At 34.8% G+C, this 23,849-nt stretch overlaps 1 protein-coding gene across 1 annotated transcript in view; it reads right to left on the bottom strand.

Annotated features, from left to right (window-relative positions):
• NHLRC2 (NHL repeat containing 2) overlaps positions 1–23,849 on the bottom strand; it is a 50,492-nt gene that overhangs the window by 23,347 nt on the left and 3,296 nt on the right. The window contains exons 2-5 of the mRNA XM_068548606.1: positions 23,629–23,781; positions 10,752–11,207; positions 8,157–8,278; positions 1,988–2,117 (exon numbers count right to left, since the gene is read on the bottom strand). Of these exons, the coding sequence (XP_068404707.1) occupies positions 1,988–2,117; positions 8,157–8,278; positions 10,752–11,207; positions 23,629–23,781 (861 nt within the window). The remainder of the gene's footprint in view (positions 1–1,987; positions 2,118–8,156; positions 8,279–10,751; positions 11,208–23,628; positions 23,782–23,849) is intronic.

The raw sequence follows: 23,849 nt of genomic DNA, 5'->3' as shown, positions 1-23,849 counted from the left end.
CCTGGTGGCACAGTGGTTGAGAATCTGCCTGCCAATGCAGGGAACACGGGTTCGAGCCCTGGTCTGGGGGGATCCCACATGCCACGGAGCAACTGGGCGCGTGAACCACAACTACTGAGCCTGCGCGTCTGGAGCCTGTGCTCCGCAACAAGAGAGGCCGCGATAGTGAGAGGCCTGCGCACCGCGATGAAGAGAGGCCCCCGCTCGCCGCAACTAGAGAAAGCCCTCGCACAGAAACGAAGACCCAACACAGCCAAAAATAAATTAAAAAAGAAAAAAAAAAGTTAATCACAATGAAAAAATTAAGGTCTTTGAATTATAACCAAATTGGCATCATTAAAAAATTATCTCAAATGTAAAATCATCCAACTAAGATGGTGCTTAAGTCACTATAAATATATTAAAATCATACAAACCATTTAGCTCCAAGTTCCACTTTCAATATATTCTACTAAATTTCTTTCTTCGTTACTCTGGTTTTAAACACGTAGATAACCATGTCAGCAACGCAGAGGGCCAGTGAAAAATAAGAGTACTAGCGCTCCTGAATTATCTTTTAGTCAAGTAATATATAGGTAATAAAGATTGTAAAAATAAGGCAAATCTCATTTCAATTATCTGAGTAATTCAGTAGGATAAAGTTTTTACTTTTTAAATTAAGTTTTATTTTTTAATTTTATCTTTTTCTTCCAGTTTTATTTATATAATTGACATATATAGCACTGTATAAGTTTAAGATGTACAACATAATGATTTGACTCACATACATCATGAAATAATTACATTAAGTTTAGTGAATATCCATCACCTCATATAGATTAAAAAAGAAAAGAAAAAACAATTTTTTTCCTTGTGATGAGAACTCTTAGGATTTACTCATCTTAACTTTCATACACACATACAGCATTGTTAGTTATATTAATCATGTTGTACATTATAGCCCTACTTAAGTATCTCATAACTGGAATTTTGTACCTTTTGACCACCTTCATCCAAATCCCCCACCCCTGCCTCTGGTGACCACAGATCTGATCTCTTTTTCTATACGTTTGTTTGTTTTTTGAAGTATAATCGACTACAACTCTATGATAGCTCCTGGTACACAACGTAGTGATTTGATATTTCTATACACTGCAAAATGATCACCGTAAGTCTAGTTACCAAAGATATTGTATTATTATTGACTATATTCCTCATGTTGTACATTGCATCCCTGTGACTCATTTCTTTTGTAACTGGAAATTTGTACCTCAGTTTTCCTCACTTATTTCACTCATCCCCACCATCCCCTTCCCTGTTTGTTGTCTGTATCTATGACTCTGTTTCTGTTTTGTTATGTTTGCTCATTTGTTTTTCGATTCCACATATAGGTGAAATTATACAGTATTTGTCTTTCTCACCCTCTAGGTCCATTCATGTTGTCACAAATGGCAAGATTTCATTCTTTTTTATGGCTGAGTAATATTCCATTGTATATAGGTAAAGTTTTTTTTTTAACTACTCAAAAGAAGCTATAATAATTAAATAAAAATTTTATTGATAATCTAAAAAAAAACCCGCTGTCATTTCTTGATTTTTCACATGACAGTAAATAAAAAGGACATTGTTAAACAGTATAGTGCGTGAATAATCTTTTGAAATTCTGAAACTATAATCCTTCCAATTTCAGAATATTCAGAACTATCTTAATTGGAAGCTGCAACTAAGATGAAATTCTTTAACATTAGAGAAATACATACCCTATCTTGTGTATAAAATATAATATGTATGTAATGTTACATGTTATATATAATGATATATTTACTCTATCTTCTATATATTACTGCTGGCTTTGTTTTTATGCAAGTAACAAATCCCAAGTCATTGGTATAAAAGCATAAAATAACTAGTAAAAGAATTAATCCAAATGAATGTTCCCATAATATCTTAAAAATCTTACTTTTACTTAGCAAAATTTACTTATATTTAATATCAAAAGTTTACATACCTGACCTTCCAAAAACTACATCCCAAGGAGAACTAATGGGCTGTTCTTCTCCTTTAGCTCCACCTTCTTTATCTGTACCTTGAATTCCAATGCCAGCTACAGTGCTCACCGTCTCAGCTTCTAGGTCAATCTATAGACATTAATACAGGTTTTATGCAATGCATCTATTTCCAGTAGAACATACAGAAAACATGTACTTTATTTACAGTATATATGAACTTATTATATGTTAATTAATAAAACTGAGTGGTTTTTAGTGTGTTAAAAAAAAATGTGCAACATACTTAAAAAAAAAAAGCTTAAAAAAAAGGCTAATCAAGTACATGGTGACCTTGTTATAGAAATGCATAAAACTCAGTCCTTTTCATTTCTCCATCCGTCCATTCCCCCACTTTCCTCTTACTCCCCTCCCTCATCATGCCTCTACCAGAACTGCTGTTGATCTCATCTCAACTATAAAATATTTTAAAAGCAGGTGAAATTTGAAAATTTAAAGCAGAATCAAGGAAAACACTTGCTTCTTAAAATTAAATGTATTTCAATTATGCTTGGCTAGTAATTGACACATATGGAGCTTAATATGTGGTAAGAACTAATCCAAGTATCATCCATCCATCCATCTTAATAACCCTATGGCTGTGATTTTGATTACTTTAGAGGAAACTGAGGCACAGATCATTAAGTAAGATCCCAAGATCCCACAGCTAGTAAGTCAAGGATCTTGGATTTGAACCAGTTCTAGCTTTACTACGTTATATTGCCTCTGCTTCATAAACCAAAAAATCAATGCATTCTACTGAAAAAAGATGCTCTGGTTTCATCTCCTGAGACACTTTCAACATTTTATCATGAGAATTTTCAAACACAGAGAAAGCTGAAAGAATACTGCACCAAACATCCATATATCAACAGTTCACTGACTTGCTTTATCACATATCTCATCCAGCTATCAATCCTTCAATTCATTTACATTTTTTGATGCATTTCAAAGTAAATCATAAACATTAGTACACTGTCCCTAAATATTTCAGTAGGCTTGTCATTAACTAGAGTTCCATATTTTTTCAGATCTTTTTCCTTTTTTGAGGCAAAACTTACAATGAAATGCACAAATCTTAAGTGTATCACCTGATAAATTCTCAAAAATGCATAAACCTGTGTGGCCCCAACTTATATAAAGATACAGAATGTTACCTTCACTCCAGAAAGTTCCCTCATACCTCTTTACAGTCCTTCTTGACCCCAGTGGCAAACAGTGTTAATTTTTTTTTTCCATCACAGATTAGTTGTAACTCTTCTAGGATTTCAGATAAATGGAATCATACAGTAATGAACTCTTTTGTGTGAAGCTTCTTTCATTTAACATGTTTGAGATTTATTCATGTTCCTTTTTATCGCTGAGCAGTATTCCATATAAGGAATACATCACAGTTCATTTATTTATTTTCTTACTGACAGACAGCTGGGCTAATTTCCAGTTTGGGGGCCTTCAAATAGAGTTGCTATTAATATTCTTGTGTAAGCCTTTTTGTGGACATGCTTTCACTTCTCTTGGGTACACACAGAGGACTGTAGCTGCTATGTTATAGGGCAAGTATATGATTAGTTTGATTAAAAAAACTCCCAAAAGGTTTTCTCCAGTGCTCTATCATTTTCTATTCCCACCAATGATGTATGAGAGTTCAAACTGCTCCACATCCTTGCCAACCTATGGTATTGTCAGTCTTTTTAATTTTAACCATTATACTGGATATACAGTGGTATTTCATTGTGGTTTGAACGTACATTTCCTTCTCAGCTCATGATGTTGATCACTTTTCTATGTGCTTGTGGTCATTCTTATATCTTCTTTTGAAAAATATTCAAATCTTTGGCTCATTTTTCATTGGTTTCCCTTCTCATTTTTCAGTTGTAGAAGCCTTTATATTTCATGGATACTAACCCCCTTCATAGATGTGTTTTTGTGAATTTTTGTGACTATTTTCTGACAGCCTGTGGTTTTTCACTTTAACAGTGAAGTTTAATAGAAGTTTTATATTTAGATAAATCTGAATTTATAGTTTTTTTCTTTTATGATTATCGTTTCTGTGTCCTGTCTTTGAGAAACCTTTGCCTACATGCAAGTCACAAGGATATTCTCATGTTTTCTTGTAAAAGCTTCATAGTATTTACATTTAGGTCTGTGATGCATCTTGAATTGATGTTTGTATATGGTGTGTGAAGTAGGGGTCATGTTTATTTTTTCCCCATGTTGGTATTTAGTTGTTCAAGCACAATGTGCAGAAATGACTTTCCTTTCTCCCCTGATTGATTTGATGCTTTTTAGAAAATCAAGTGACATGTAAACACTGATGTGTATAAAATTGATGACTGATAAGAACCTGCAGTACAAAACAAACAAACAAAAAAAACAACTAATACTAAACTTTCTTTGGGTTATTTGTATGGAAATATGTTAATATAAATGTTTCAGACATTACATGAAATTTCTAAAAATCTTATTATGTTCTGGTATAATGTTATAAGTCATAATTCTAGTTATTACTTTAAAATGTATATCTCAGAAATAACTAAATTTCCTTGTCAATTGCATTATTATGAACTTTCATCAAATCTTTAACCGTGGTCATTTTTAAGTCTTTTGTCATTTACAGACAGTTCTGGGTGTACTCTGATGCTTTTGCAAAAATGTTCCTATAAAAGGGTTTCATCTTCAAGGAATTCATGGAAAAGACTCTGACAAGTACAGGTTTCTGGTAACTGACTATACTGCTGAACTGAATGAATAAGCATTTTCAGAACTCTAATGGAAAACTGATGAATTCATAAAAGTGCTAACAAAAGATCAAGAAGAAGAAAAAAATTAATTACATGGGACTGAGTGAACTGAGGAGGATGATTATAATTTTTGTGACTTTCTCTTTGAATAAAAGAAAAAAAATCCCACAAGGACTCAGAGGCAAAAAATATACAAATCAATTTTCACTGCAAAGTAAAGGAGCTGTTACAGTGGAGGATTACTAGACTGAATGTCAATATTATGACATAGTATGAGTGTGTTTCGTGTTTGGTAATTGCAATCATTGTTGCTTTTGTTGTGGTCATCCATTTACAATGCTTGGTGTCAGTTTATTTATCTCTTGTAAAAATAAAATACAGTGTGTGTATACAGAAAAAAAAAAAAGGTGAAAAGACAACTCACAGAATGTGGGAAAGTACTGAAAATCATATATCTGATAAGGAATTTGCATCTAGAATATATAAAGAACTCTTACAACTCAATAATAAAAAACACAAAAAACCCAATAAAAAATTGTCAAAGAATCTGAATAGACACTTCTCAAAAGAAGATAAACAAATGGTCCATATACGTAGGAAAAGATGCTCAACATCATTCCTCATTAGAGAAATGCATATTCCAAACCACAATGATAGGCCACTTCACACCTAGTAGAATGCCTAGAAATTTAAAAATGGAAAATGAAAAAAAAAAAAAAAAAAGAAAATGGAAAATGATAAGTAATGGTGAAGATATGGAGAAATTGGAACCCACATATATTGCAGATAGAAATGTAAAATGATGCAACCACTGTGGTTTAGCACGTTCTCAAAAAGTTAAACACAAAATATAAAACATACGAATCAACACTTCCAGTATTTACAACACCTACCCAAGAGAAATAAAAATGTATGTCCACACAAAACTAATATGTGAATTATTTATAAATAGCCAAAAATTGGAAAACACCTTAAATGTCCACCAACTGGTAAACGGATAACATGTCGTTTATACATGCAATAGAATGCTATCCAGCAATACAAAGGAATTAATTACTGACATGTTACATCATCAATGAACCTCAAAAACATTACACAGAATGAAAGAAGCCAGACACATAAGACCATATATTGTATGATTCTGTGTATATGAAATGTTCAAAGAGGCAAATTTACAGAGACAAAAAGTAGATTAGGGCTGGGGGTGGGAACGGGGATTAACTGTAATCAGGCATGAGGGTTCTTCCTAGGAGGATGAAAATGTTCTAAAAATGATTTATGGTGATGGTTACACAACTTGTTAAATTTACTAAAAATTCCTGAATTGTATTCATGAAATGGGTGACCTTCGTACTATGTAAAATATATCACAATAAAGTTGTTAAAAACACACACACAAAAAATACTACATGTTTTACAAGGTCACAGATAAATAAGAAGATGTGAATTAAACATATCAGAAAGGCTGCCTATAGGAGTACTTATGTACAGGGAATGGCAGGGGAAATGGGAATGGAGATGAAGAGGAATTTACAAATTAATAAATAAGTTAATCTAACAAGAGACAGGTCGGCATGGAACAATGATGTTCATGAGCTGTGAATGTAGGAGTATGATCAACCCTCTGCAAAGGAGATTTTAAACAAATGTAAAATACAATAAATATTTTATACTTTTAAAACAAAAGGAAGAAATCATAATTCTCTCATTTCCATTTTTGCAGACACTAAACTAAGTCATAAAAATGACTTCGAGTAACCTATATTTGTTATGATGATTATGCTACTTAAAAAGTATTTGAAATGCAGTCAATACTCCAAAACCCACTAAGTCCTAAGGCAAGAGAAATAACATAAAATCAAAAAAGTACAAGTACTCCCTGTATGTTGTGGGCTACGTATCTTACTACTTCAATATCCTGTTAGATATCTATGACACTATGATGAATTTTAGAAGCATAGAACCCCAAAAAGATAATGATAAAGAAATACTGACCTCTAAGGAGTTAGTAACATAAAGCACTTTTCCCGGAGTATACAACATTAAGCTATTAGTCCTATGAAAAGTTCTGCCTAAAAAGGGCTCCTTGGTCAAATAAGTTTAGAAATACGGCACACACATCCCCCCCACTAGTGTATTCACAATAATATTAGCATATTAAAATATATTAGCAAGACTTTCAAAAAATAAGTCTGCTTTAATTTATAAATCCACAAAATCCTTTTTTCATGTAACATCTTTTCATATTAAGAGGAATTTACGCTTTAGAAAATGCTTCGTTCAACAGATGTTATTTGCTCATAAATTCATTCAACAAATATCTAATAAACACCTACTGTGGGCTAGGCACTGTTTTAGGTGCTTAGGATTTCAGTAGTAAAGAAAACAAATGTCATGCCCTCATGGAGATTTACATTACAGTGGTTACTATTAAATGTTCTACATATGTTTTTTCCTATTATATATATATATTAGTTGATGATTTTGTAATATAAATGGGCAAAAATATCAAGAGAGAGAAATAGCGAGAAAAGCAAGGAAGTACCTAAATGTACTTAGGTACAATATGTAGTACATACATGTTCAGACAGAATGGGTTAGATGAACTTACTTATTTTCCAAATAGAAATAACAACTTAAAGACCAACAGATTACAGTCAGAATACTCATCAATAAGAAATGTTTAAAATAACTAGATAATACTATGCAGTCATAGTCATATGACTAACATGAAAAAAAAAAGTTAAAAAAAAGAATGTAGAAATTATGTATGTACATTATGATTCCATTTGTTTAAAAAAGAAGATTCTCTAGAGACAGTCCTTTCAATATAAAATTATTTGTACATGAGTAGAAAATTTCTGAAGACACAAATTTTAACAATGGTTGGTTACCCCTGGAGAGCCTGAATAGATAATTAGGAGACCTTTTTTACCTTTATGTATTAATTCATTTTTTAAAAAATAAGATCATATATTACTTTTATAATGAGATAAAAGAAATTTTAAGACTAATTGATAGATAAGTATTCCCAGACAAAGCATAAGAGCTGAAGGGATGCAGGAGTGGTATTTTTTTTTTTTTTCCTAAGTTTGAGAAAATTTAACTGAAAAAGGACAAAGCATCACTTTATAAATAGTAGTTAGGAAAATACCTCAAAATGAGGAGCTTTTGGGTGATTAGGCACATGACTTTAAAATAAAGGATTAAAAAAACGATTTGATGGGTTTGTCTAAGAACAAAGTTAAAGCAAGTAACCTCTGAAAAAAGCTGAATGAGGATGATCTGAAGTATTTAAGCAACACCCTCTCACTTCAAATATTTACGTAGCAAGTAAATATAAGTTTTTCTGATTAGAAGGATTAAAACTTAATTTAAAATGGAAAATTACCTTTCTTATAAGGTGGTTTTCTGTATCTGCCACATATATGATATTATCCATTATGGCTACACCTTGTGGTGAGTTAAAAGTTGACTCTGAAAACATTCCATCTTTTCTTCCAGGGTTGGGTCCTACAAGACAAGATAGCCGTAAGACAAAAATTTTCCACTTAAAGTTATCTCAAAGTAACACCAAAAAAATAAAATTTGTATTTAAAGCTGGGATTTTAATATAAATAACTTGATACTTCTACCTAAAAACTAAACTGTATCTCAAGATACCTATTTTTCTCAAGAGTAAGTTTTGCTAATGACAGGGCTTACTAGATAATGGTTACTAGTACACTTTAGTAGTATATATCAGAAGAAATTACTTCAAAAAGCATCTGAATTACCTATTATCTAGACTAGAAAGAATTAAAAAAATAACTTAAATCTTTTACTATCTAGATGAATGATTTTTAACAATTTTGGAAGATAAACTCCTTTGATTATAACTGAAAATTACAAACCCTTTCCTTACAAAAATACACATGCCCATAAAATGTCACAGGAATTTCAAGGGGTTCCTAAATCATGAGGATCATTTAAGCATTTCTTAATAGCCCATGAATCCCAAGTTAACACACTTCGTTTAAACCCTAGCTCTTCCTAGCTGATGATCTGGGCAAGTTCTGTGTGTCTCAGTTTCTCTTTTGTAAAATGGAATTAATAATATACCTAACTCATAGCACTCTGAGGACTAAATAAATTAATACAGGTAAAGTGCTTAGAATAATGCCAGGGATATTTTTGTTTGCTATTATTAATAATACTATTTATTATTGTTGGTGATGAGAGTTCCCTGGGGAAAAAAAAGGGAGAGTACTGTGATCACTTCAGATTGGAAAATACTGTATACTGTAACCTCCTCTCATATATTCATGAGATACATTAGGCAGAGTAAAAGATCTGAGTACAGTGACACCACCACCACCAAAAATCTTTTAAAGCACATCTGACCAGTATTTCCTGAGTGTATCTGACCACAGAATTCTTTTTTAAAAATTGTAGAATAACTATAAGTTTATCACAAGATGACAATATTCCTAGAAACACGTTTGGAAAAGGTAGCTTGCTGCTGGTTCCTCTGTTTAACAAAGGAGAATATCCATCTAAACTATTTAGAAAATTTTAGAATCTATTAAAAACTTTTAACCATTTAAATGTAACTTGCTATAACAGATGCTTTTTGAGTAACAACTGTCATAACTTCCTGTTATTAACCAAAATACCAAGTTGCCCAAGCAAAATAAACAACACAGAACACACACAAACTCTAACAGAAACAACAAACAAGAAACCAATGAATTCAAGAGCTAAGGGAATGATACCTTGGCATACTAAGAATAGCCCCAGGGCTTAGGAAACAATCAGTTTATTTTTTAGTTTATTTATTAGTTTATTTGCATCAGGAATGTTGATATCCCTACTTTATGTACTAACACTGCATGTGTGACTAAAGTAGGATTGCAAAGAGATGAATTACTTTTCTCTTTGACTAATTATGTTGTCAGATGTCAGTTCAGCCTGGTGAGCAGGATTAATAATGTACTTAACAGATTTTATTAATTATATGTCAATAAGAGCCCTTTTTAGATCAAGACCAGGGAGATATGGAAGAAAATGATCTATGCCTGTATGATACTTTTATTTCACTACAACCAAATGGAATGGATTCAGAAGTATGCTTAAGTTCTTAATGGAAGGAGAGAAAAGTATAATAATATACAAATCCTAGGTTATTTCATAATCTAAGACTCAACTTCCTAGGGTATTGTTGTGGTCTTAAAAAACATATGGCTAGGGACTTCCTTGGTGGCGCAGTGGTTAAGAATCCGCCTGCCAACGCAGGGGACATGGGTTCGAGCCCTGGTCCGGGAAGCTCCCACATGCCGCAGAGCAACTAAGCCCGTGCGCCACAACTACTGAGCCTGCGCTCTAGAGCCCGCGAGCCACAACTACTCAGCCTGCGTGCCACAACTACTGAAGCCCGCTTGCCTAGAGCCTGTGCTCCGCAACAATAGAAGCCACCACAATGAGAAGCCCGTGCACCACAACGAAGAGTAGCCCCCACTCGCTGCAACTAGAGAAAGCCCGCACGCAGCAACAAAGACCCAACGCAGCCATAAACAAACAAACAAATAAATATATATATATATATACACACATATATATGGCTATATTTTGATGGAAAGTGAAATACTTCCATTTAAAATGCCCGACATCTAAAATGTATATAATACTTTCATAAGATACAATAGTGTGGCAGTTTTTTGAAAAAACAAGGTGGGATATATGAATATACTTGAAAATTACACAAAAGATTTCCTCCTTTTGATCTTAATGGAGTTTTTTGGGTAGTTTTGTTTGTTTTTGAGGGAGTGAGAAGAGATTAATTCAGACACAATTAACAAAATAATTTCTGATGAAGTTAAAATCAGTGTATATTGCCCTTCTACAATTAGTTCTTATTTATAAGTTTCAATTTTAATACATTTCCTTGAACAATTTTTTTACATGTATAACGTAAAATACATTATATAACATAATTAGCAAACTTTACCTCCAATGCTGTACTGAATTTGTCCATTCCTCCAGACGACCAAAATTCTATGATGTCCAGTGTCTGCTATTACCAATCTATTAGAAACATGGTCTACTGTTACTTTGCCAGGAAACAGCAATGGTGAAGGTGGCAAAGAATCTTTATAGAGTTTTATTCCAATTTTATTATCTCTGATCTGTCCCCTGTCTTTGTAATATTTTAAAGCTATTGAAGTATATAAAAGTAATTTCTCTCTATGTCCTTCTCCAATCAAAGAAAACAACATGTTTCCACGGGGTCCAAGTATGATCAGAGTTGGCCAGCAGGAAACTTCTAGTTCTTGCCAAAGGCTGGCATCTGCATCATTAACCACAGGGTGGGTGATGTTGTATCGAAGAATAGCACTCTTAACGTTATCCAGGACTTTTTCATTTGGAAACTTAGCCGAGTGAACACCAACAATCAGAAGACCATCTAAACGGGAAAAATTATATGTTGAACATTATGAAGTATTAAAGTTTGAATATCACCATCCACATATTAGGTTTTGGGTCATAAATAAGTATAAACAGTCAGACATTAAAAAAGAGGAAACATAGAACTAAATTAGTATCTTCAACTGCATTTACACTCATGAATAAAAAATTAACATTTAAATATAAATTCAAACACATATGATCAAAACCATGCAGCTATTTTAAGTTTAAAACCCTGTGTCCTGGGGCTTCCCTGGTGGCGCAGTGGTTGAGAATCTGCCTGCTAATGCAGGGGACACGGGTTCGAGCCCTGGTCTGGGAGGATCCCACATGCCACGGAGCAGCTGGGCCCGTGAGCCACAACTGCTGAGCCTGCGCGTCTGGAGCCTGTGCCCCGTAGTGGGAGGGGCCGCGATAGTGAGAGGCCCGCGCACCGCGATGAAGAGTGGCCCCCGCTTGCCGCAGCTAGAGAAAGCCCTCGCACGAAACGAAGACCTAGAGAAAGCCCTCGCACGAAACGAAGACCCAACACAGCCAAAAAAATAAATAAATAAAGTAGCTATTAAAAAAAAAAAAAAAGAAGTTAAGCTATGGGAGTTCCCTGGTGGCCTAGTGGTTAGGATTCCAGGCTTTCACTGCCATGACTGGGGTCCAATCTCTGGTCGGGGAACTGAGATCCCGCAAGCTGCATGGCGTGGCAAAAATAAAATACAATAAAAGTTAAAAAAAAAAAAAAAAAAAAAAAACAACCCTGTGTCCTTTATCTAGATAAAGCTTTAAAATAATATTCTCTATTTTCTTAGAAGATGTTGAAATTTTATAACTTTTTTCCACCTGTTTTAAGCCCCTTTGAAATTCACAGTGACTATGATTGCTTTTTGTTGGTATTTATTATCACATTATCCTCTTAAATTTTTCTGACCTAATTCTATTATAGATTAACATAATGAATATGAACAAGATGTTTCCATAAGGTCTTTGATTTATTTAAAATTCCTATTGTATAGTTCTTAGAACAAACCTTATTGTAGACAGCAGACCTGCTGAAAACTAAAAACTAAAAACAACATATTTCTTCTACCTAATCAATACAGTATATCAAGAAAATAATATAGAAAAAAAAAGTATGAAGTGTTAGGCTGGATTCAGAGAAAGACTCAGCATTGATTACCAAGTAACAAGTTACCTCGGGTATGTTACTTAATCTCTCTGTGCATCAGTTTTCTTATTTGTAAAATGGGAAAATAATAGGAATTGCCTCATAGGTCAGTTTTGAGGATTTAAAAAGATAATCTGTATAAGGCATTTAGCATAGTACCTAGTTTACTGTAAAACTTCAACAAATGTTCATTATTATTATTTTTTAAAGTTATAAGTACAAAGATAATCAATCAAAGAGAAATACAACATTTTCTATATATCAAAAGAAATCAGTAAAGTAAAATAGCAAAAAAGCACATCATGTTGAGAAACAGCAAATAAAACCTAATACACAAAATAACACAATAACTATACATAATAATACTTATAAATAAATGTGAATGGGTTTAACTCATCTACTAAAAAGATTTGGATCAGAAAAGCTAAAAATAAAGATATGCACAAAGATACGTGGGCAAATGAAAGCGACAGGAACACAAGGGTGTGATCCTGGTAGGTAGGATCTACCCGACAAGGTAGATTTCAAGCCCCAAAGCATTAAGCAGGACAAAGGAAGAAACGTTTTAATGTGAAAAGCATTCACAACAAAGATAAAACAATTAGGAATATCCATGTACCAAGCAATAAAGGAAGCAACTTATTGCTTCTATTTAAAAAGTTTTCTATTTCTGTTCCGGTGGTTATTTTCTATTAATACTTTTTAATCATATTATAAAAGTATTAATCCCCATTTTTTATAACCTTTTACTATCTGGCCTATCATTTTTAAATGGCATCCTTTACCACTTATTACCTATACAATAATCAATAGTCTTCTGTTTCCCCTCTCTCCTTTTTCTTTCCATCTCTCTTTAGTTGCATTCTTTCTAATTTTGTCAGAATATATGATTTTATGTTATTCTTCTACTCTTGGGTGATGGATTTATCGACTTAGCTAAGTTGGAATTGTTTTCCAGTATTCTATTCCCTGCCTAGCTCTGGGTTATCCTGGACCACAAGATATTATGTGAGAGAACTGGAAGGTGTTAAAGGCAGCAGCAGCCATATCCTCTCTTGTTGGAAGATTGGTGCAGGGCACCAGGTGCTACTGCAGTTGACACACTCTGTAGCTCATCTACTGGCTCACCTCAGTGGTTGTGGCGTAGCAGCTGGGCCCCGGCAGCTGCACCACCTCCTGCCAGATCTCCTCCCTCAGCTTTTGCAACTCCTGGGCCAGGCAAGTTTTTAGCTCCTGATGAAGGGAACAAACTTATTTTTCTGGTCACCTCATTATTTAAATTGGAAGCTTACATAGGTTCCAGTTCATGCGTGCAGACTGCAGTTTACCCTTGATCTCCCCTACTTCTTATCCATCTTTCCTTTTCAACTGCCTGAACTTCTGACTTCAAATTGAGGCATCAGACACAGAAGCAACAGCTGTATACATGTAGACTAGTTAACCAGCTCCCACAATTACATAAGGTCAAGTGCCTTTAACAAATCCTTATTATTTCTCCTGACTCCTAGTGGTCCTTCTCCTCTGATCAAACTCTGACTGATTCACCAAAACGCCTCATCCTCGTTGGTCACAGCTCTACAAATACATGTATGTAGTCTTCATTCATCCGTTTGGAGTTTCCTTAGTCACACCTGGTTAGAATCTCCTTCAAGTAGATTCACCAGAAAGGGCACATGGGCATAGTATTCTCTGAGTTCTTGGGCATTCAAAACTGTCTTTCTAGGACTTCCCTGGTGGCACAATGGTTAAGAATCTGCCTGCCAATGCAGGGGACACGGGTTCGAGCCGTGGTCCGGGAGGATCCCACATGCCGCAAAGCAACTAAGCCTGTGTGCCACAACTACTGAGCCTGCGCTCTACAGCCTGCGAGCCACAACTACTGAAGCCTGAGCGCCTACAGCCCGTGCTCCGCAACAAAGAGTAGCCCCCGCTTGCAGCAACTAGAGAAAGCCCGCTCACAGCAACGAAGACCCAACGCAGCCAAAAATAAATAAATAAATTTATAAAAACAAATTAAAAAACCTTTCTATAACCCTGTTTGATTCTTGAAAGGCAGCTGCTTAGATATAAAATCCTTGGTTTGTACTTCCTTAAGATTCTTAGAAATGTTGCTTCACTGTTACATTGCTTTGTATGTTATTTGTGAAAAGTCTGTCCAGTCTAATTTACATGTCTTTCAAAGTCATCTTTTCCTAGAGGTCCTGAGGACTTTTTTTTAAAACATCTTTAAAGTGTAATAGTTTTACTAGGATACTTCTTAGGCTGTTCTGGGTATTTTCCCTGGTATCTAGTAGGCCCTTTCAATATGTAGATTTAAGGTTCCTTTTATTTCTGGAATGTCTTCTTGGATTCTAATTTTAGATATTAGATCTGGTCAGTTGTTTTGATTTTCTTCTTCAGTCTCCAAAGTAGTCTTATGTTGGACCTCTTCTCCTAGTCTTCCAATTCAATCATTTCCTCTCTAACCCTTTATACTTTTTTTTTTTTTAAGCTCGTTTTCAGTCTCTAAGTCTGTTTTTATAACCCTGCTTTAGCTCAATGCCCCTTATAACATTTTGACATGAATTTATTATCCCTTGGACACCCTGTAATTTAGTCTTCATCTCTAATATTATTCGGACTTTTTTCTTCTATTTCTTTTCTGGTTCAATCAACACTCATTTCTTCCCTTGTTTTGGGGGGGGGGGCGTGTCCATTTGTTTTTAGTTTTTAAATTTCTGATTCAAGCTTTTTCATTACTCCTAAATACTTTTAGAGGATATGTCATTCAATATGGAGGACTGTGTTATAGTTTCTGTCAACTTTTTGATTAAGTGAGAATTTTCATCAGCATTTCAACTTTCAATCACATTTTTAGCTTTTTAGTTTTATATGGATGTGATCTGCTTTTTAATAATCCTAATCATTTTTTGGACAGAGCTCCTAGTTTGAGAGTGCCCTCTTCTGACAGTCCCCCTTTTCTGTGCAGTCTCTTTTCAGACAGCGCTGCTGGAAGAAGGAGTTGATGTGTATATTCTTTTGTTTCTGCAGCATCCTTAACTTTTCCCTCGTATCTTCTTCGTTCCCTTCAGTAGACTGTCTCCAAGGGAAACTACACACACCTCTACATATCTGATTCTCTTCCAGAAGCAATGCTTCTCTGAGGCTTCTGTTCCCAGTCCCACACTCTTTCAAGAGCAAGTACTATGTTCTAGTATATCCAAACCTGTGTTCAGTATTTTGCAGTTAGTGTTGGAGTTTCTCTTTCTGCAGGTAAGGGTATTACTCTGTTTGTGCTTTGCCTAAGTCCTCTGAACCACTTTATTTTTTTCATGGAGTCTTTTAAGCCTCCCCCATTTCTGTTCTCAGCACCTGCTGGCTAGTAGCAGCAGGATCTTTAATGGAATTAAGTTTATTTCACAACTTACAGGTAATTTGAAGGCCATGATATTCTCTGTCTCCTCGTATTGCTGAACGTAGGATCAAGTGTGGTTCTATTTACTCTCCCTGTTGTTTTTATGTTTGGGGAGCGGGGGAAAGGGACGTGGGGAGATTCAAAATTAGGGAGCCACCATTCTCCTCCAAACCCAGAAGCAGCAGAGATAGGTTTTTGTTTTTAACATCAGGTTTATTGAGATATAATTTAAAGTAATTTTGTACTTTGATAATTTGTTAGTTGAGTAAATAAATATAACTGAGTCCTAAAACCAGCCTCTAACTTAATGGAGAAGAACTAGAAGTTTTCCAGTAAGATAAGGAACAAGGCAGAGATGTCCACTGTTTCCACTACTATTTAACAATAAGTAGGAAGGGTGGTAGTAGACAACAAAATCAGACAAGAGAAATCAGTTACAAGTGTTAAGAACTGGAAATTTTCTTTGCAGATAATATGATAGTATGTTAGGGAAACTCCAGAGAATCAATTACAAAACTAACCCAAATAATAAAAGATTCAGGAAGTTGTGGAATATAAAATTAACACACAGAAATCAATAGACTTTATATACCTATATAATACCCAGTTTTGGAGGATATAATGGTAAACAAAACCCCATTTACAATAAATAGTCATAAACATATGAAAAGACTTGTTCAACTCCACTCTAAAATGCAATTTAAAACTACACCGAGATACCATTTCTCATATACTAAACCAGTAAAAATGTAAAAATATGTCAACACATTTTACTGGAGCGGCAACGGGGAAAGAGACACAATACACTGTAAGTAAGAATGCAAACTGAGGGAATTCCCTGGCAGTCCAGTGGTTAGGACTCCGCGCTTCCACTGCAGGGGGCCCAGGTTTGATCCCTGGTCAGGGAACTACGATCCCGAAAGCTGCGTGGTGCGGCCAAAAAAAGAAAAAAAGAATGCAAACTGGTACAGTCCTCCTGGTACAGAACACGGCAATATCTAACAAAATTGTATATACATTTAACTTTGACCCAGCAATCCCACTTCTAGGAATTTACCCTTAAGATATACTACCAGCAGTACAAAAATGTATCCGCAAGATTATTCAGTGTTTGTAACTGTTAAATATTAGAAACAAAGTAAGGGCCAATACATAGGATAGGAGAGTGGCTGAATAAATTATGGTACACACATACACACACACACACAAAGTACTATGCAGCTACTAAAAATAACCAGGAAGTTCTTTATAAACTGATATGGAGTGACTACCAGGAAGACTGTCACATGATAAAAGTGAAGTGCACAAAAATGTCAATAGTATGTCAGTTTTTATGTTAAAAAGAAGAAATTTAAAAAAAGAAAAAGAATGGGACAGAAAGAATGAGAAGGTAGGAACAGGCAGAAGAGATGGGTGGATGGATCTATACTTTCTGTATAGTTCTGACTTTCAGACCATGTTATAATTTTGCATACTTGAAAACAAAATCAACAGAAATGGAGAAAGGGGGCCTAAAAATACAAACAGAAACAAATGAATCTAGCTATATTTCCAATGAATAACATAACCTCATGGGGGGTGAGAGGGACTAGTTTAAATAGTTTTTAAATTAGTTGAGAGAGACTGGAAGCAAAGACACCCCACTAGCAACAAGCACGTCTAGCGTCCAGATCTTGGTTTCTCAAAACCATTCCCAATGTTCAATACTAAAAGGAATGAGAGCTCCTTGGAGAAGTGGCTGATTCAGAGATGGGGCTGGGAAAGTACAAGATGAACCCGTAAGTATTTTGTTGTGACAAGTAAAGAAGTGCTCAGAGAATGATAAGGACATGTCAGAAGGACACAGGTGATAGCTTGAAGGGGATCCCATTAGTCAAATACGGAAAATTTGAAAATCAAAACAAATGATTGATGACTTATAATAACAAATTAAAAAAGAAACCATGAGTTGAGTCCAAATACATTTTATATATATAATATATATACACAATATATATCTTAATATATTACTTCAAAAAATGTATTTTTTTCCTTTGGTCAATATATCCCAACACTTCTTTGAAAAAGTGATGACTGAGGTGAGATCTAAATGATGAGAAGATGTTAATTGTGTGAAGAGAGCAAGAGAGGAGATTTCAGGGAGAGAAAACAACACATTGAAAAGTGGGACAAGACAGAGACTGAAGAAGGTAAGTGACTAAACACAGAGAACAAAGGGGAACATGGGACAAAACAAGAATAAGCATGCAGATAGGGTCAGTCTTGTAAGTCATAATAAGAACTGAGATCTTTTCCTTAAAAGCAATGGAAGTCAGATGGAGAATGAAGTGCAAGTCTCAAAGATACTTCAAACTAAACTCATGAACTTCCCCTCCAAATGTCCTTTCTACAGCGTTTCCCGTCACCAAATGGCACCACCGTCTTTCCAATTATACAAGCCAGAAACCTACCTAGGATATCTCTGTAATAACCAACCAGCCCTCTCTCATAACCCATAGTTAATCCATGACGGAGTCCTATTGATCTTATCATCTATAACGGGCTTATTATCATATCTCACAGGGAGCACGATAGCCTTGTCACTGATCCATTTCTTGTCCACTAATTAGCTGCCCACCCAGGAGATGAACTGATCTTTAAAAACCACAAATCTGATCACATCACCCTCTGGCAGAAAATCCATCCTAGGCTTTCCCGATGGAAAACCACATGCAAAAACCACATCTCACCTCTCCAGCATCTTTTTCCACTCTTCTTCCCCTCCCTCAGGGTACTGTAGCAACCAGGACTTTCTTCAGTTCGTCCAGAATATCATTATTCCTCTTGCTTTAAAGCCTTGACACATAGTGTCTCTCTGCCTGGAACGTTCTCACCTAGTAAAGTCATACCTGTTTTTTAGATCTCAGCTCAATTTTTACTCTTAAAAAAGCTTTCTTTAATTCTTCCAGATTAAACCTCACTATTTGTTTTCATAGCAGTCTGTAATTTTCCTTCTTAGCACTAATCAGAAATTATAAAAATATTTGTGTGGTTATTTGATTGTAAGTTTTCCCCTTGTTAGACTGTAATTCCTATTAATTATTTAGGGACCATACACTGTTTTATCATTTACCAGCGTAGTGCCTCATACATAATAGGAAAAGAATGGACAGGACATAAATACTGAAGAAACATATTTGTACGATATATAAACCACATCATATTGTCTAAATAGAATATCTATATTGATCTACATACAAGGACAACTGCCAAATAGCTATGCATCTCCTTTTTTCAGTGTCAACAACCTTAAAGTATACAGAAATTTTTCTTAAAATATTTTGCTTGTTCTGTTAATCATACACAATAAAAAATAGGATGTAAAAGATTCTTCCCTTTATGGATCTTTTGCCAACACATGGATCAAAACTACTACCTTTAAAATAAAACATGGAAAGAAGAAAAGGAAGAAAGAGAGACGAGAGGGAGAGGAAAAAGAAAGGGAAAGAGAAAAGGTGAAACCAAATAAAAAGAATAACTGCTTCTAAAATATTAGTAATAAAATAACTTTTTAAAATCATTTAAGAAACTTCAGGGAATTCCCTGGCAGTCCAGGGTTTAGGACTCCGTGCTTCCACTGCAGGGGGCATGGGTTCGATCCCTGGTCAGGGAACTAACTACAAAGGTCTTATTTTTCAGAAACGTATAGACATATAGATACAATTATGCACAGTAGTACATATTTATATATAGTATATAGCAGACAGTATAGTTTAATCACAGGCAGTATAATAACTTAGTTCAATGCAAAAACTAAAAATATTTAAGGAGTTTTAGATGTTACAAAACCTGTAAGTTGAGGCATTTTGAGATCTAAAAGACGAGCATGACTTTACTAGGAAAGAAAGGATGAAGGCAGGTCACGGAGGCTAGAACACCCCGAGGGAAGGGAAGAAGGATGTGGAGAGATGGAAACATGAAGTAAAAAAATCAAAATCACCCGAACACTAAATAAAAGCAGAGACCAGAAGCAAATATGATTTTTTTTTTAATTTCAAAAACTGACATTTCCCTGTGTCTACATTAAACACTCTGAAAGTTTGCCATATATCAGCCAATATTTTCGTCATACTTTAACTATTTAAGAACAAAGAATAATCAGTATATGGGGTGCTGCAAAAAGGAAGTGTGAAGTGTGTACAAAAAAAAGTTAACATAGCAGGCCCCACTGCTATTCTTTCAAAGACCTGCTTACAGGCTGGCCCTTGCCTGTATTTCGGAAGCATTGCCATCATTCCCAGAACTGATGAGAGTAGCTCACAAGGTCTAAAGTGCTGGGTGTTGTCTCTAGTGAGCTTCCCTGGTTGGCAACAACATCCAAACTCACTATAACAACTCCTTGCTGGGGGAATTAAGCACCTCTTACACGACTCCACCGAGAGGACTCGGCTTGCTCCTGGTCTCCCCTGGATTCAGCCCCATGCGTTTTTTCCCTTGGCTGATTCTGCTTTGTGTCCTTTTGTTGTAATAAATTATAGCCATGAGTACAGCTACATGCTGAATCTTGTGAGTCCTCCTAAAGAATTATTGACCTGGGGGTGGTTTTGGGAACCCTGACACAGAGTAAAATTGTATATTGACTCATTAAATGGTTTAGATTCCCTATAAATTAGAAATACATTCTTCTAATTTTTAATAAAGTGAAAAATAGCATATACCACATAACGAGAATACCAGCATTTATTCAGCAGTGTTATGGCATTTAGGTTTTTAAAGTCTGATTTAATTATATATTAACACTCACCTAGCAAACACATTTTAAAATATGCCAAGTTTTCCTACTAGATGTTTTCTTATAAAACAAGTGCTTTTCCTTAGATGATAGCCATTGTGCTAAATTTGGGTATTATATATCATTAATGTATCCAGCATAAACAGGTAAAAGAAATTAGAAACCCTCAAGGAGAAACCAGAACCATTCATTACTATTAAGTATCTTTTTACTTTTGCTTTAGATCTTTGGCATTTATAATTTCTTTTATGCTACTGTGAAAGTGATACTGGTCACCATTACAAACCTGACTTTAAAAGCTGTTTACAGAGGAAGGAGACTGAGTATTAAAGTGGGCTTCTTTCAGAGTGTTTTTGAATTAAAATGCACTTCCTCACTCAGCTGAGCATTTCCAGCTTACTGATAAAATGAACTGAATATTTCATGCAAAAAAAACAGGCTGCTGAATGTCTCTTCAAGAACATACATAGCATTGCTGAAGATAAATTCAGAAACATATCAGATAGTAATGAAATAAGACACAGCATCATGATAAATTAGGAGATTGGAATTAACATACATATACTACTATACGTAAAATAGATAACTAACAAGGACCTACTGTATAGCACAGGGAACTCTACTCAATATTCTGTAATAACCTATATGAGAAAAGAATCTGAAAAAGAATGGATATATACATATATATAACTCATTCACTTTACTGTACACCTGAAACTAGCATAACATTGTAAATCAACTATACTCCAATAAAAATTAAAAAAAAAAAAGACAGCAGCAAGAAAGCAAATTTAGTGACAGCCTACTGAACTTTCATATGATAATCTCTAGGTATGCCTGTTTTTGTGAATATGAACTGAACTTATCTTCTAAGCGATACAAAAATCTTTTATTTCTAAGTTACCAGCATCTTCATACAGCAGAATAATGAAGTAATGTTTCTTTGAAATTACAATGTTGAAACCACTTACAAAGTATTTTACTTTTCAGAAGTGTATTTATATATAAAAAAGTTATTATTTTTTGTCACAACGTGTTATAAAAATATTTTCAGTAAACTGGTAAAGAGATTGTTAAGGATCCATTCTAAGAAGCCACTGAATTTGCTTCAGGTATGGGGTTAACCAATTAAGTTAAACAGTCCATTAGGGATGATCTTAAGTAGGAAATGGTTAACTTTAGGATTTTTAACCGAGTCTGTAAGTGCCATTCTGAAACACAAATCGTACTGTCATCCTCCTCTTAAACAAGTAAATCAAAAACAACCTTAAACATCTCTGTAATTTCAATGGATGAAAAAGTCCATTAACTTGACTATTAAGAACGTTATACAGGGCTTCCCTGGTGGCGCAGTGGTTGAGAGTCTGCCTGCTGATGCAGGGCACACGGGTTCGAGCCCTGGTCCGGCAGGAACCCACATGCCGCGGAGCAACTAAGCCCGTGCACCACAACTACTGAGCCTGCGCGTCTGGAGCTGTGCTCCACAACAAGTAGGCCGCGACAGTGAGAGGCCCACGCACCGTGATGAAGAGTGGCCCCCGCTTGCCGCAACTAGAGAAAGCCCTCGCACAGAAATGAAGACCCAACACAGCCAAAAATAAATTTAAAAATTAATTAATTAATTAAAAAAAAAAAAAAGAACATTATACAAAGCCCTTCATAACGCTGTCTGAACCTAATCTACCTTCCTCTCCTTTAACTTTTCCCAGGGGCCCCTACAATCTTGTGACACTAAACTATTTACCACTCTCCAAACCTACTCTTCTGTGCTTCCCTCCTTGTTTACCTGTCACTTCCTCAGCCGGGAGTGTCCCTCCTGCCCCATTTTCATTTTCAGCTGCACTCTTGCTCATTTTTCAAGTTCCAGCTTAATTGTCTCCTTCTCTTGAGAAATATTTTCCAAAGCTTCTAGGCAAAGCAAGTTACTTCTTTCCCCATGTTCCATAATGCTTTAATTCAACTTTGTTACATGTTTCCCCAGCAGTTAGAGTACCCTGCACATAATACATACTCAATAAATGTATTTATTACATGGACTTGAACAAGACACACAAGTATCCAAAACCTAGGAGATAATGAAATACTCATCTTTCTTAAATATAGATGAATTTTTGAAAACATGGTTTAGCTATTGGGAATATTTGAGTTCTTGGTAGCCCTCATCAATAGGCAATTCCAATATACAGCCCGTTACAATTTAAAAGCATCTGAAGTTTCACTTGCACTGAAGATTTTACCCAACACTCCTTTTTTTAAACTAAGTTTCAAGAAATCCTTCATTTTTGTACATGTATACTCTATTCTCATCTTTACTCTCACAAGATCAGTGACCCCCCCTCTTCTTCTTAGTCACTGCAAAGAGGACAGCTTCAATTAATTTAAGCCTAATTAAATGGAACCTTTAATTCGTTTCATTTATCCCATATGCTCTTTTTAGAAAGAAGTAAACAAGAAAAAAAATCTGAAAAAATGCCAAAGTTCTAAAGAAAATATTAAGTATAATCTCTTACATTTTCAGAATTTGTAATACCATAAAAAAGGATTTCCTAGTGTGCTTTGGAAAACATTAACCTTTATAAATAATTTTTAAATAAAGCAGGGTCAAAGAAAAAGTATCTGTTATAATATTTTGCCTTCTAAAGTATTAGTACAGGTAGTAGTTTATGTCACTGGAAATTAAAGGAAGCGTAATCATATTTCCTAATAAGAACTTTAAACCTTTTTATCGCAACAAGAAGAATATAAAATTAGTCACACATTTCATTTTTTCTTTTTTTCATAGAACAAATTTAGGTAAGTCCAGATATACAAAATGACCTTTTTAAAATAATTGATCATGAAAAAAGTAAACTATGTCCTATCTTTAAAGAAAAACCATAGACTAAATGCTGGTTCTTTAGGAAGGCAAACCATTATCACTAAGCTTAATTCTTCATGAAAAGGTACATGGAGTCCTTAATTCATAGATTAGAAATTACTTTAGAATCATTGAAGTCTTGCCAAATGTTTCATTCTCCTATGAGCAAAATGAGTCAGCTACTCTTTCAGTGACTATGCCAGGACAGACTGTTAGAAACCAATTAAAGGGTAGATACCTTTATCAGAGTATGTGTGTTCTAATGCATGAAGATCAGGCAAAAGGTGAATACAGTTTATGCAGCAGTAGGTGAAGAAATCAAGGACGACCACTTTTCCACATAGATCCTTGTAGACAGAAATAGATTCTTCTGTGTTCAGCCATTCTAATCCTGAAATTTACACAAAATAAAAAATGATTAAAGGAAATGATAAAGATAATTTACTTAAAATTTTCTAT

This window comes from Eschrichtius robustus, chromosome 7 (assembly GCF_028021215.1).
Source record: "Eschrichtius robustus isolate mEscRob2 chromosome 7, mEscRob2.pri, whole genome shotgun sequence".
Lineage (NCBI taxonomy): Eukaryota > Metazoa > Chordata > Mammalia > Artiodactyla > Eschrichtiidae > Eschrichtius > Eschrichtius robustus.
Note: the sequence above shows the minus strand (reverse complement) of the source record. Positions and strands in the feature narration are given on the sequence as shown.